The sequence below is a fragment of the Pundamilia nyererei genome, unplaced genomic scaffold (assembly GCF_000239375.1).
Source record: "Pundamilia nyererei isolate P.nyererei 1_Seehausen unplaced genomic scaffold, PunNye1.0 scaffold00018, whole genome shotgun sequence".
Classification (NCBI taxonomy): domain Eukaryota; kingdom Metazoa; phylum Chordata; class Actinopteri; order Cichliformes; family Cichlidae; genus Pundamilia; species Pundamilia nyererei.
Genome location: NW_005187419.1, coordinates 2,196,516 through 2,212,141, shown reverse-complemented (window position 1 = coordinate 2,212,141; position 15,626 = coordinate 2,196,516). Strand labels below are relative to the sequence as shown.

Here is a 15,626-nt window from a genome sequence, read left to right as displayed (position 1 = left end):
ACACATTTAAACAGGACCACACTCAATCATCCTGCAATCATCAGCATAGACATGAGTAAAAAAAAAAAAAAAACAAAAGAGAAAAACAACAAAAAAAACCACAGTGTGCTTTCATATGAATCCGCAATAATCTTCACTAGTCTGAATGGGTCAAAGCGACTCAACATGGATTAATAACAAGGATTAGTGAGACATAAACTGCAGCAGAGGCAAAAGAAAAAGGGACAGAACGACATATTTATTTGAGTCTAAATCTACAAGTATACAGTTGTGGTCAGAGGTCTACATACACTCAGTGGATATCACAGCAATTTGGGCTTTTAGTGATTTCTGTGAACTGTTCTTCTTCCGGCGAGGAATAGTTTTACAGTACTAATGAGTGGGGGGGGGGGAAGGAATTCGGTGCACAAATTTGTGTTTAATATGAATTTTATCTAATCCACAAAGTAGTATACGTATAATGTTGACCAAGTATTGAATAGGAAACTTGTGGTCCCCATTAAAAGATATGTGTAGTACAATCATTCCGCTCTGGAAAAACAGTTCAAAGAATTCGTTAAAAGGTTTTTATGCTGGAGCTGTAGAAGCATTAAATGCTGCAATAACAATATCCACATGAATGTGCTCCGTGCCATAAACGGTGTGTGCAATTTCAGATTGTATGTTATAAGTATTTATATAGTTTATAGCTTTATATTGTTTTTGTGATGAAGATTGCATTTAATTTAATTATATATGTTAAAGTTTATAAATACAAAACAGATATTCTCTTTTCTTCTAAAAGCTCAAAACTACCGTGACATTCGCGGCCAAGTTGAGTGTTTATAAAAAATCTGACCACAACTAGGTCTACATACAGTGTAATCAGTAATTATATAACATTTCATAACTCTCGAGTAATTTTGCTGCTGCTTTGATATCCTGCTTTATGGACCAAAAGGCAGCTGTGCTTGTTTTGTCTTTTTAAGAGTTTATTTTTTGCCAGTAAAACAGCTGAACCATCTGCAGAGTTTAGGGGCATCAAAGGTCCTGATGAAGCGCTTATGGGGAGTTCATCTTTGAGATTCTAGTAATCAAGCAGGCAGTTCTATCACAAGGAAGGCAGAAGAAAGAAACAAGACAGCGAGGAGCAGACAAAAGCTCAGGCAGAAAGAGGCAGACAGTAAAGACAAGCACCTCTTTTAAGCTGCTCCATAATAAAGCATGAAATAGGCTGGTTAAGTCGTGGCTCTGGCACGGACACTAGTCCACTTCAGAGAGCTACATCCTCAATCAAAGAAGAAATGCAACAACAAAGATGTACTCTGTGCACAGTATAATTGCTTTCATGTCCACAAAAACAGAAGCATCTGGGTGTTAAACAAATTGAATGCGTCGAAATTGTAGTTGTGCATAAAATTTAACACCCACACTCCCTCCAAATCAAAAGAATCCAGCAGAGTGGACTGCAATGCACTGACCTGAACTACAAATAAGACAAAATACAGACAGACACTGAAAATCTCAAGGCCGAGCTTGTCAGTAAAGGTAACCCGAGCCGTTATGTTGCCATGAGAATAGGGACAGTGAAGTCCTATCACCTCTACAAGAAGGTCGACAAGCAACACAGCAACCTCTCAGGTGGCAAGAGTGGCTGCCTGACAAGTAGGCTGGCCCCAGAGGAAAAGCCCATGTCGGTGACAGCTTCACTTTACCCTAGGAGATATTTGTGCCTGTCTGTGTCCTGTGTGAGAGTCCTGGAGTGAGTATGTCTGACAGCTACACAGGAAAAAAACACTATTGTGTTGAACCGTTGACATCATGAATGTATTGGTTGTTTAGACCAGTTTGGCACTAGTCTAAAAGCTGTGAATTTAATGTGCAGGCAGAAAACCGACCCATCAAGCAACTGATGCACTTTAAAGATTCCATTCATATTGAAGCAGAGGCTTAAAAATCAACTGCTGAATAGCAGAATTTATAATAATAATAATAATTCTCCTCAAAATACATTTCGCTATTGCACAGAAAAATAAAGTAATTGAGAAATTAAGCTGAACTTTAACCAGATGAGACATGTGTACTCAATTGCTACTGAGCATCTACAAGTTTGTCCTCCCCTGAGAGGCTATTCATCCGCACTCAGAGTAACCTTAAGAAGCCAGCGCCTGGAAAGAACAAGGTCAGTATGTCATAATGAAATGCAAGTAATACCAACAGGCTGATAAGCATTAAATGAAAAAAGCTCATTTTGTGGTTGAAAAAAAAGAGATGCCAATTTGTAATTAGGCTAAATTAAAAAACACTTACAACATGCAGCTGAATCAGAAGAAAGGAACAGAGCAGTGCACCACAGTTTGCAGAAGCATCAGTATGGTTGACTGTCCTTCGTAGCTTAAAAAGAATCCAGCCAGCTGTGTTAGTTTCTTGGCTAATAAGCGGAGGTGGCCAGGTCACCTAGCTACCATTACAAGTTGCTAATTAGGTCAAATTGATCCTCAGTCAAATTGAAGGAGGCACTCAAGATTCATATTACCTGGCTGCCTGTAAGACAAATCTCTTCTTTCTCACCAAGAGGGTGAACACTGAGCCCCCATCTTTTAATTTTCATCTATTAGTACCACCATTTTTTCCTAGATTAATCATTATTTGAATTTTGAAAACAAAACAAAACAAGGGGACAACGTTGGCTCACACAGTTACATGGATAATTAAACATAGATCTAGGGGGGGAAGTGTGCACACAAAATGTAAATAATAAATGCCCATCATTATTATTATTATGCATGACAAAACCACTGCAACTCTTAATATTGTTGAAAAATTAAATCTTGTTCAAAAAAGGCTAAACCCACGCTGATGTGAAAACAAGCATGTTCTGTTGGTGAACTTGTCTAATTAAAATTCACATTACAGTTCAGCTCCAACGCAGACTGTGAGTTTCCATGTCTCCAATGTCTCAAAAGACAGAATGTCCCCAGTGCCGCTTTCAAAACACGAGGATACGTTCTGTCTTGCTTGTACTTACAGATGTGCATGCCATAAAAACTAATGATTCTATTGTGTGTCTTAAAGGATTCCCTATATCGTACAAACAAATCTACACTGCATTTGTGTATTTAATCTCTGTGTATGTACACCTATGTAATCATTCATTGCTCAACTACTCCAACTTGCTTTAATTTCAGAAGACACCTAATTGCAATTAAGATGCATGGGGTGTTGAGCTGGGAAGTAAAAGGAAGTAATCAGTGCTGATTATAGAGCCAGAGCCTGATCAGAGTAAATCATATACTGACTGTACGTCTCCTCTGTGCCCGCCTGAATCGGAGTCGGGAATGAGACGGAACAGAGCCTGTTTTTAGTGTGATTATGTCCATGGCAGCACTACAGACTCCAGCTCGCTGCCAGATTTGAAAGGATTATGCCGCGTGTGACACCATGAGGTTGACCTAATCTTGTGGAGAGACACACAAAGATAATTTATGGGTCACATCGGACATGAATCTTTCCAATATGTTTTCCAGCTTTTAAATTTATAGTTTCCCCACCAGTCTCTTTAGTTTCAGTTTATGGGTTTGTTTTGCAAACTGTTCTATATAAAACACAAAGTGCTGCTTATGTATGTGGAGTTTGATTTGTGTATGTAAACACAGGACCTTAACGAAACTCCGAGTCTAGCTGTCTAGGTCTGCATTCTGAGCGCTGCCAAAATGCGAGGGTTCTGAAAAACTGGTAAAGACATTATGCAACTAAATGTACTTTTTGAATTCTGTATGTTTAAATGAAAATTTGCAAGTATAATAAATCACTTCCCCTGTTTATTTGATGTTAAATGATCCAAGCTGAAATGCATAAGGACATATTGATCTAGCGATGCAGAAGAAGCATGGTGATCTGAAACAGTCAAAACATTTCATGGCAGCATTCAGGTTATAGTTTAAATATGTAAACAGACGGTCTTTGAGGACGGTGTTTTTAGGTACCACCTTTTCATATAATGCTTTTTCTTGTACATCAGTTGAATGAAAAGAGTGCACAATATTTTCTTTGCTATGCTCCACACATACATCAGGAGACTATACCATCTCAATGTAGTTGCTAATGAGAAACTTCACTGAAACATTTGGGGAATGAATGCCTTGCTCAAGGGTTTTGACAAGTTTGACTGTGAGTAGAGTCACACATTCATTCTTTCTCAGCCTTATCTTTACTTTATCTATGTATTCAGACTCACTTCTATTACATCAGAGCCCCGGGCCATAGAGGACCAATTTTTTAGTGTGAAAATCCACATGGAAAGCTTCAATCCTGGCTTTAGTCACACCATTTGTTAGCAGTAATGAGGGCAGATGAGAACTGTAGCGTTTTGCAGATTGTGAACATTGGCTATCCAACAGTGACACCTACTGGCTAATAAAGTCAAAATTAATCATTTCAAAAGACATGTCTGATTTTATTTGATATTAATTAATGTAACATTAATTCATATTAAACACACAAAAAGGGATTTAGACTTAGTAGACAATTTCTTAACATTAAGATAAGTATTTATATAAATGTCAGATGATCACTGTACTCCCACTTACATAATTCAAACACACATTGGTAATATTACATCCAAACTAATTGTAAAATAGCTAAAAATTCTTTTCTTAGTGACATGTCAAATGCTCATGATGGTTCATGTTCTTTGCTTCTGTACTTGACTTGAGATGTAAATGAGGAAATACTCTATGTATAAAACAAATGCAAATAATTACAAGCATGATTGGTGCATTAAAGGTTTTGGCATGCAGGGCTCGCAGAACAAAGACTTAACATCTGTGGAGCAAATCTGTTAGAAGAAACTCGAGAATAGGAAAACCCACACAGAGCTCTCTTATTGATGTCTTAATCGAGCAAGAAATTTTCCTGGCAGTACTCTTTAAAGTTGAACTCCTCAACAGTGAAAGGTACATCCTTCCACTTCTTCACTGGGAGCCGCTCTTGACCAGGGCTCTCCAGAACAAAGTTCTTAATGGCTAGATTTGGCAGTATGGCACACTTCTTGTACTTTATTTCATTTCCCCATTTCTGTAAATTTACACAAGAACAACACTCAGAATCCAACACGAGCATGAACGTAACATTATGTTTTGTTTTTATTTGAAGAGGGTACCTTGCTGCATATTTTACAGCTGATTGTACACCCAGGCTCCCAGTCCTCAAAGCTTCTTTCTAGAGTCAGTTGGTCTCCAAATGTATAGTGTTTCCTGAGGACAAACCAAAAGAAAAGATATTTTACTTTGTCCCCAACATGCTTTTGCGTTAACTCTTAGATCAGAACATATTTAACTCACTTAAAGTCAGGGTTGACGTTGACGTACATGTTCTCAACTAGCTTGATGTCACTGCCAGAAGCCACAGGGGCAAAACAGCTTCGACACAAGAGCTGGATACTGGAAGCAGTGTTACGACTCCTCTTCTCTGCTTGGCGCCTCTGTTCAATTTTGGTGCAAGTGACTACCATCTCTTGAAGCTGAATAATCTGGAGACAAGGAAGAATGGAAGGTGATGTTAATACCACGGGGCTGTGAAATGTATTAAGGACTGGTAGAGTATATACGCTCACCTTTGTGCAAAAGTCTTGAGGGGTCATAGTTTGCACACGGTCAATGGCTTTACCAGTCAGCTCCTCCAGATATTCATTCATGCGCTCTCGGCAATCTTCACGCCCGCCTGCTTGGGCTACGACTGCATACTGACTGTTTTCTGCTCGTGCACGTCCACTTGCCTGCTGCTGGGCGATCTCATTAGTAAGGAGTCCGTAGCGCACCACCAGGTTGCATTCAGGTATATCAAGACCTTCTTCAGCCACACTGGTGGAGATCAGGAGGTTCAGAGAACCCATACGGAAATTCCTGATTGTTTCTGCCTGTTCATTCTGTAAGAAATATGCAAATAAAAGCATGGAAACATGCAGAAATGTCCATAGAGATGTTACTGAATGTGACTGACTCAAAGCTTATAGGCGAAGACTGTATATCATCATACCTGTGTCATGTAGGTGTTACCATTACCAGCGCCGATGAGGATGTCTGCCTTGATGCCAGCTTCCTGCAATGCCCTGTTTTTGAGGACCCAGTCTTTCAGGCATTGGGTGCTTTTACGAGTTTTACTGAAGATGATTGCCCTTGATGGGTCACCTGACCCAAACTGTTGTAACAGAGTGCTCTGAAGTTCATCCATCTTTGGGTTATCAAAGCGAGAATCCATAGCAAGGTTCTTTAGCTCCACCTGATTCTCTATGTGCCACAAAATAGTGACGCAAGTGATGGTTATATTTGCTGAAACCATGAAAATGTGGATTATAATGAAAATATGAGGACTCTCACCTTCAAAAAGTTCCAACAGGAAGGTGTCTGTTCCATCAATGGGATTGTTTCTCTTTTTGGAGTAATACTCCTCTAAGGAGCGATAAGCATCAATCATCCGTAAGGTGTCATTGATGAGGAGGGCATCATTATATTGCCTTAGGTGTAACGCACATTGTGCAAGCAGCCTGTTTTTCTCCTGTACGCCTGGTCAAAGAAACAGATGTAAGCAGAAGCATTGTTTCATCTAAAGATTTACTTACTCTAATTAATTCTATGAAAAAATATGCTCAAAACAAAATCACGTTACAAGGTTAAAAACTAAGTCTGTACCTCGTTGCTCTAGATTCACCACATCTGCCTCATATTCTTGCGTTCCGCACTCTTTAAGTCTGAAGTCTGGGGGAAGGTTCATGTGACTGTGGATGCTGTTCATCATCGATATCAGATGATCACGAAACGGATCCTCAAAGAAAAACACGTGTTTGTGTTTACTAGCAGATACTGTTTTTCAACAAGTGGTTGTTGTCCTGAGGCCAGCATTTGTATGATACCTCTGGGACAGCAACTGCTTCAGCCAATAACATAATATTATATTAAATATAAAAAAATGTTTACAGTCTGATACTACAGGGTTATTTTTTATTATATATTAAAATGTGCATTTGCTTCTTAGTTTAGTATTTTTCCATGATTTGTTTAAGATATCTAAACTTAATATGTGTGTGATAGCTAAGGGTCTCTGCTACAATGCAAGTTCAGCATACCCATGATAGCTTAACTGGTTTCACTAACTAACGTCAGTGGTAAAGCAAATGTGTTAAACAGGCCATTAAGTCAAACCTGAGTTTCCCAATGTAAAAGCATTTTCATGGGAAAGGCATGTTGTTGGCAACATGTGAGCAGTCAAAAACACAAACAGGTTTACAAGCAGCACAGTGAATTATTTCACAAAGAAAGGGAAAGTGGTAAAGCTCTGTCATTAAAACGCTGGAAGATCTGATAGATTATTTCTTTTTTTTTTCTTTAGATGTGCACTAGAAAACTTTACCATCGTTTTTTTCTAAATGAGCAAGTAAAGAATACATACAAAAACATTCAAATTTAGAGTTATCTTGCAATTTTCATATAAGATCAACAAGGTTAACAAGTGCTCTGTTTGTGTTTCATGCCAAGAAGTGATGTTAGGAATGGGAATAGAAACAAAGATAATAAGGGAAAAACATAAACTTTATAGAAGGATACGAAATATTTATCCCATATCTGGCAATTTCTTTTTTATTACAGCAAATGAAAAACAGCTTCTAGTGCTACTGTCACTACAACAACAACAACAACAACAACAACAACAACAACAACAACAACAACAACAACAATGTGTTGTTTTTATAAATACAAGAAAATTGTAATTTTCGTATTTCAAATAAATGGTCTTATTGAAATAAAAACAGGTATAAAAATATGCTTACTTTAAGTCTTTCTTTTACAATTTTGAAGCTTTTTCTGGGTTTGGGCACCACTTCCTTCAGTTCAGATGCATATTCTTTAGCTGAAACTATGACTGAGTCCAAGTTGGCACAAATCTGAAAGGAGGAGCATTTTCAAGCAAAGCCAGCTAATTAAATAGAGATAAATTATATAAAAAGCTCAAATAAAAAATGAATCCCTGACCTCCAGTACATGCTCCACAGCCTTTTCCAGGGTCTTTGCGCCTCCTGTTCCTGGGGATGCTGTGAGGCCCAAGATCTGTGGCAGTGGTTTTTCTCCCTTCAACTTTTTCTCCACATAGAGTCTCATTACTTTGTTGTAGGCTTCCTCCTTCTGAGTATGGTGGCACTCATCAATTATCAGCAGAGTAATATCTGTAGAAAATCCTCAAGTCAGTTCATTTCAGCATAAAAGCATAATCAGACATGTTTAAGCTCACTTTGACTCACCTGAGAGCTCGACATGTCTTGCTTCCTCTTTGTTAATCAGAGCGTTGTACAAGATCTGTGCTGTGCAGATGACTACTTGTGACTGCTTCACCACTAACCCAAAAAAGTCCTTTTCCTTATTCTCTCCACTGACTTTCTTAATAATGAAGGTACCACCCAGGTGAGGCTCAAACTCTTTGTTGTAGTGTTGGTCAACAAGATGAACCTGAATTATAGAGCACATCAAAAACATTATATTTAGTCACCTTTAGTCACAGCAGATGTATAATAGTTTTTATTGTCTTAAAAATTAAATCCCCTCTTTCTACTTTAGGTACCTTGTTTACGAGGACCATCACTTTAGCATTTGGTTTGGTCTCCAGGTGTTTTTTGGCCACATACACTGCAGCGCGGGTCTTTCCACCTCCCGTCGGTAACCATATTATGATGTTCTCTCCTTTAAGAGCCCTTTCAACCACTTCCTGCTGGTAGTTATGCAGTCTACAATCTGCCATTTCGCAGTGCCCTTTTGTTCAGTAATATTTTTGCGTGGCATAGAATACAGATACTGTAGAAGAGAAATGGACACCCAGTTGTGACTTCAAACTCTTAGCCTTAAAAGTCTGCTGGAGCAAAGCTAGTGACAAAACAAACAGAAAGAAAGTCAGCCTTCTGAACTCACCAGTGACGAAGCTCTGTGTAGTTTTGTCTCTTTTTCAGCCGTCACAAGACAGTTGCAAGCTGGTGATGTTTTCAATTTTGTTTGGACTGCCCATGTCACGTGGAAACTGGAAAATGAAACTTATCTGAACTCAGAAAGTTGGCCCTCATGAGGGAGTCTCTGGATGAACAGAAGGTGATTACTAAAATACCTACTCTTAACTCGCTCTGCCTATTGTTTTTAGTTTTGCTTTCCTCATGTAACAAACAGCTTGTTAGTGTTGCAAAAAAAAAAAAAAAAATCCCCTTGTCTGTTTTAATGTCAGCTCACGTAACTTGATCTCTACCCTCTGGCAAAAGAGCTTCAGCAGTATTTGGTTTCAGTTTCCTTTCATTGTGTTACAGTCAAATTCTTCAGCTTTACAATGTAGTCTAAATGTTTATAGATCTAAACCATAAAAAACTAATTTCAGCTGTTAGTTGACAATGACATTTTCTAAAGACTGAGCTCAAATGAAACATCTAAATTTGAGATAATCAATGTATGCACAATATCATATTTTTGTAAACTAATTTGTAGTATTACATCTAAGTGCACTTTAAAATGACTACAATGGTTCATGGAAGTTCATCTTTTTGATTACATAAAGTGTACACGATGGTTAAGGTTCATGTTAGAGCAGGAGATGGTTTTATCATTTGCTTCTGTGCTGGACTTGAGAGGAAAGTGAAGAACTCCTTACAACAACATGCAAAGGGGATGATACAATGGCCGTGGTCTGGGTTCAATTCAAACGTCCAGCTGCAAAATGATTAACTTGCATTTTCTTAATGAAAATAGGCTCACAAACTCCAGTAGATTGCAAAAGAAAAACCCCTTTCCTCCCTTACAGGGGTCTCAATTGTGAGAACGTCATGCTGTTAACAAATATTTATTTCTCTTTCAGTGTTTTCCTTCCACCCTGAATCTCCAAAGAAAAATACATAGTCACTGTGGATAGGGCTGTAAGACAGTCTTCTTGTACGTTATCCTATTCCTGTGTATTTACATAAGAACAACACAATCCCTAACTATGGATCTATTTGCACTAGGGCTGCAACAGAAGACTATTTTGGTAGTCGACTAATCTGCCAATTTTTCTTTGATTAGTCAACGAGTATTTCAATAACTCTTATCTTCGCTTCCTGTAGGCAAACCTGTTCTAGGGTATCTCACCTGCTCAGGTGATTAGCTAGCATATCCTGAGAAGTTTCCGACCGGTAAGCTAACATAAACATGAACATAAACATTACTGTACAAGCATTAACATGGAATTACTGTACAAACGTTAACATAAACACGGTCAACGCAACGCACTAGCTCTCTCAAACTGACCCATTCAGAGTTGACGTCACAGCTCCAGGGTGCTTCCTGTGACTGCGGTCAAGTGAGCCCTCACACACGAAGTCAGGTCAAGCTAGCCGCACCGCCAGCCGCACCTACAATCGTATTGCACTTTTCTTCCGTATATTACGGTACGGGTGCCGACTGGCTTAGAAGCACTTCTGGATACTTGCATTTTTCCTTTTCTCAATTCTCAAGTACGCGAGTCCGTTCTCATTTTAGACTGCAGGACCAGCAGCTGATGCTGTGTACAAGTATGGGCATCATCAGTGACAGAGATGCCAAAAGGAAGAGCAAATTCATCTGCAAGGTTAGAAGCAGCACTGGTGGGCGAAGGTCAGAGGTCACTGAACAAATGGCTCTCCATTATAGACACCCCATCACACCTGCTTCATTCCACCTTTGTAAAGCAGCATAGCTTCTTCTCCCTCTAACTGATTCAACCTTTCAGCCATGAAGTACACGTCAGGAAATCATTCCTATTGTTATGTCTGTAAAAGTGTACAATAACTCTTCGGTATGTGGCACGATCAATACAATGTCTGTGCCTTCACCTGGAGACTGGCGGTCCATCACACAAGGATTCCAGGAGTGCTGGAACTTCCCTCTCTGCTGTGGAGCTCTGGATGGGAAGCACGTCCAGAAAAAGGCCCCCCATACATCATATAGGAGACACACACATTAATATACACTAAATATTTATTTCATTTCTTTTTTTGTGGTGCCCAAATTTATGTACCTGCTTAAATTTTCTTTAAACAATTATTGCACACTTTTTGTAAATCCAGTAAACTTCTTTTCACTTCTCAAATATCGCTGTGTGTCTCCTATATGATATATTTAACTGACATTTTTTATTGTAACAACCAACGATTTATACAGGAAAATAATGGCTATTAACAAGGTTGCCCAAACTTTTTTGCGGTGTGAACACACCATAGAATCCAGTGAAATATTCACGTCACCTTTAACAATTTTCTTGTTATAAAATTTAAAAAAATACCCAATATCAAAAATACAGCATAGCAGTTTAGTTGGGGATAAGGTCAGGTTGAACAAAAATATACAGTATAGTGAGAAGACAAATGTATTGTCAACTCTTACCGAATTTGTAATTCTTTTTATTCTTTTTAACGTGTAGTGTAATAATTATATATTAATGTATGTCATATAAATACATATATATATAGCTAATATTTCAAATCTCGAAGTGGATTAAGAAGTAAAATAGTGAAAAATGCAAGACTGTTTCTAACCCAGTCGGCACCCGTACCGTAATATGTGTATGAAAAGTGCAACAGGATTGTATAGGTGCAGCTGGCGCCAGGGCTCACTTGATCGCAGTCTTCCTGTAGTGTACTGCAGTGTAGTATACCTTGTATTACAAAAACATATTTATTAGTATTAGTATGAAAAGTAGACAGTATAATTATGCGTCTACAAATTTTTATAGTCGACGTCATCGATTATGTCGACAAATCGTGCAGCCCAATTTGACACTAGTGTTTAAAGTATTATTAAATTATAGTATTATTATTATAGTATTATTAAACACAGTATTAAAGTCTGTGCCCTGTTTAAATTACTATATCTGATTCTACATCCAGGCGCCCAGTTCCCAAAATGTTAGAAATGTTGACGTTCACTGACCTGAGAGCACAACATGTCTTAATACCTCCTTGTTAGTCAGAGCATTGTATAAGAGCTGTGCTGTGCAGATGAAAGGCTCTGACGTCTGCACCAGTAACACAAAGAAATGCTTCTTATTGGTCTCTCCACTGACTTGGTCCAGCTCTTTGCTCTCAAACTCTTTTCTTCAGGATTGGCCAACAAGACAAACCTAAATTATGGGTTGCATTAAATAATAACTTGTCATCATCTTCAGCTAGAGAAGTTTGACATAGCCAGGCTTTCTGCTTAGGGCTCTGTGTGCACTCAGAGGAAATAAAGCATTTGATGGATCATTTTACACTTCTTCTGCACAAAAATGACAGATTTGACAGATGCCTAGTTCAGAGACATTAGGAGTCAGTCAAATAAAGATGTATAAAGAATATTTACAGCTAAAGCCAGCACTGGTGTTGCAAATAAGTCAAGAGAGCTGCAGACAATCAGTAATAATTTGAATTAATGAGTTTATAGATTTGTTTTACGACTCAGTAATAAATTACATCTAAACTTAAGCTCTAAAATAGATCTAATAAAGATTCAGTGTTCAGACCTGATACTATCCCACTGCTTATTGAAGGTTAAATGCCTCATCCGTGGTCAGATCACAGCAAAATATATATTTTTTGACTTATCCTTGGGAATAAGTCTGCTTTAAACAGACTTTATAATTGTAAAACATGTATGCCTTACTCCAGTGTGACAAATTGCAATTTGAAACAATCATATCGCTAATGTATATCAGTTATATGGTGTTAAACCACAACAGTTAAAATACATAACTATGTATTGATCCAGTAATACTGAGGGTGCATCCCCAGGTGTTAAAACATTTCATTAAAGTCTCTGAAGTCAGCATTTTCACATATCCTTTTTTTTATTTTTTTTATTTATGTAACAGTTTTATACAGACATATAAACAGAAATATATATTTTTATATCCTCATCTCAGCAAATAATGTGTGTCTATTCAGTCAACTGAATGCACATCTCTTTTACAGTGGTTGCCTAGACACATCAGAAGGCTGCACAACCGTGCTCCTGACGTGGATAATACCATAATTTATAGAAACAGTTGGGGATTAAATGCCTTGCTCATGAGTCTGTCATGTTTGACTGTGACCTGTAAGTCATTCATTCTCAGTATATTTCCACATTATCTGCAGATTCAGACATTTCCATTACATCCACATCTTTCAATGTGAAAATCCTCGTGGAAAGCTTTAATCCTGGCTTTATGAAAACATTTCTTGTGCTATCCAAGACTGACACCTACTGATTAATAAAGGCAAACTTATGAAAAATCAATCATTTCAAAAGGAGCATTTGTTTAAATTAATCAAATTTAGATTTAGTTTAAAAATTTATATGCTACAATATAGAAAAAATAAAAAGGATGATTTCATCTGTTAGTGAACAATGATAATTCTTAAGATTAGGCTCTCATAAAACATCTGATTTAGTTACAGAAATTGTCCACAGTGTCAGACTTCATACACACATCAGCAGCATTACATCTGAACACGTTTTAAAATAGCTAAAACAGTTCATGTTAATTAATCTCCTCTTGATGGCATGTCACATATTCATGATGTTTAAGGGTCATGTTATAGAAGAACGCAAATGAACTCAGGCACTGGGCATAAACGAAGCATTCACTAATTGCTAATTATAAACATGACTGATGCACTAAGGTTTTTAGCTGCCTTAGGCACCACGGAACAATGACCGAGCATATGTGGAGTGAATTTTTCAAGTCTGTGTTCATGCAAACATCCAACCATACAACAGTATGGTTTTCTAAAAGAAACTGGAGTCTCAAAATCAAGTAAAGTGCAGAAGAAAACCACACAGAGCTTTCTGGTTCGTGGCTCAATCAAAGAGGTCAGGGAAGTTTTCCTGGCAGTACTCTTCATAGTCGAAGTCCTCAACAGTGAAAGGTACATCTTTCCATTTCTTTACTGTTATCCTGCCTTTGGGGGTTTCCAGGGCAAAGTTCTTAATGGCTAGATTTGGCATTAAGACATGCTTTTTGTATTTTATCTCGAATCCCCATTCCTGTGAATTTGTATAAGAATAACAGTCAGATTCCAACATGAGCATGAACTGCGGATCTATTTAGATACAGTATTAAACAGTGAGTTCACTGTACCTTGTTGCATTTTTTGCATCTGATTCTACACCCAGGCTCCCAGTCCTCAAAGCTCCTTTCTAGAATCACCCGCTCTGCAACTTTGTAGTGATTCCTGAGGACAAACAAGAAGCAACGATATTTTTATTTGGTCTCAACATACTTCTGCTTTAACTCTTAGATCAGAACATCTTTAACTCACTTAAAGTCAGGGCTGACGTTGACATATTGCGTATTGTCAACAAGTTGAATGTCACTGCCAGAAGCCACAGGGGTAAAACAGTTTCGACACAAGAACTGGATACTGGAAGCAGTATTACTCCTCCTCTTCTCCGTTTTGCAGCTTTCTTCAATTTTACTAGAAATAATTGCCTTTCGTTGAAGCTCACTTAACTGGAATCACAGAGGAATGGACGATAATATTAGTAACACTAGGCAGTGAGAGCGAGAGCAGTAAGTTATGGCTCGGTAGTGTCCTTAAACATCACCTTTAAGTAAAACTCGTGGTGACTCATACGTTGCACACGGTCAATGGCTTTACCAGTCAGCTCCTCCAGATATTCATTGATGCGCTCTCTGCGATGTTCACGCCCGCCTGCTTGGGCTACGACTGCATACTGACTGTTTTTTGCTCGTGCACGTCCACTGGCCTGCTGCTGGGCGATCTCATTAGTAAGGAGTCCGTAGCGCACCACCAGGTTGCATTCAGGTATATCAAGACCTTCTTCGGCCACACTGGTGGAGATCAGGAGGTTCAGAGAACCCATACGGAAACTCCTGATTGTTTCTGCCTGTTCATTCTATAAGAAATATGCAAATAAAAGCATGGAAACATCCAGAAATGTCCATAGAGATGTTACTGAATGTGACTGACTCAAAGCTTATCGGTGAAGACTGTATATCATCATACCTGTGTCATGTAGGTGATGCCATTACCAGCACCAGTGAGGATGTCTGCCTTGATGCCAGCATCTTTCAATGCCCTGTTTTTGAGGACCCAGTCTTTCAGGCAGTGGGTGCTTTTGCGAGTTTTACTGAAGAGAATTCCTCTTGATGGGACACCTGACCCAAACTGTTGTAACAGAGTGCGTTGAAGTTCATCCATCTTTGGGTTCTCAAAGCGAGAATCCATAGCAAGGTTCCTTAGCTCCACCTGATTCTCTGTGTGCCACAAAATAGTAATATTTATATTGGCTGAAATCATCAAAAGTTGCATTATGAGCTACAAAATAAAGTTATGGTATTAACACATAACAGCAAGTGATGAAAATGTTAGGATTTTCACCTTCAAAAAGTCCCAACAAGAAGAAGTCTGTCCCATCAATGGCCTTGGTGCTCTTTGTGGAGTAATACTCCTCTAGGGAACGATAAGCATCGATCATCCTCAAGGTGTCATTGATGAGGAGGGCATCATTGTACTGCCGAAGGTGTAACGCACATTGTGCAAGCAGCCTGTTGTTGTCTCGTACTCCTGGTCAAAGAGGACAGATACAAGCAGCAGTATTATTTTATTTAAATACTGATTACCTTAA

The 15,626-nt window shown here is 38.5% G+C and overlaps 1 protein-coding gene across 6 annotated transcripts in view; it reads right to left on the bottom strand.

The window, feature by feature from the left end:
- Window positions 1–3,796: 3,796 nt before the first annotated feature.
- Window positions 3,797–15,626, bottom strand: part of dhx58 (DEXH (Asp-Glu-X-His) box polypeptide 58) — a 13,728-nt gene continuing 1,898 nt past the window's right edge. Inside the window, exons 1-13 of one of the 6 annotated variants that reach the window (XM_013909079.1) lie at window positions 10,287–10,393; window positions 8,934–9,092; window positions 8,590–8,819; window positions 8,273–8,477; window positions 8,007–8,197; window positions 7,805–7,918; window positions 6,669–6,801; window positions 6,357–6,542; window positions 6,016–6,266; window positions 5,594–5,905; window positions 5,322–5,509; window positions 5,141–5,234; window positions 3,797–5,055 (exon numbers count right to left, since the gene is read on the bottom strand). In XM_013909079.1, the coding sequence (XP_013764533.1) occupies window positions 4,873–5,055; window positions 5,141–5,234; window positions 5,322–5,509; window positions 5,594–5,905; window positions 6,016–6,266; window positions 6,357–6,542; window positions 6,669–6,801; window positions 7,805–7,918; window positions 8,007–8,197; window positions 8,273–8,477; window positions 8,590–8,766 (2,034 nt within the window). In that variant the 5' untranslated portion in view covers window positions 8,767–8,819; window positions 8,934–9,092; window positions 10,287–10,393 and the 3' untranslated portion in view covers window positions 3,797–4,872. The other 5 variants (XM_005726089.1, XM_013909081.1, XM_013909080.1 and 2 more) reach the window with 5 other exon arrangements.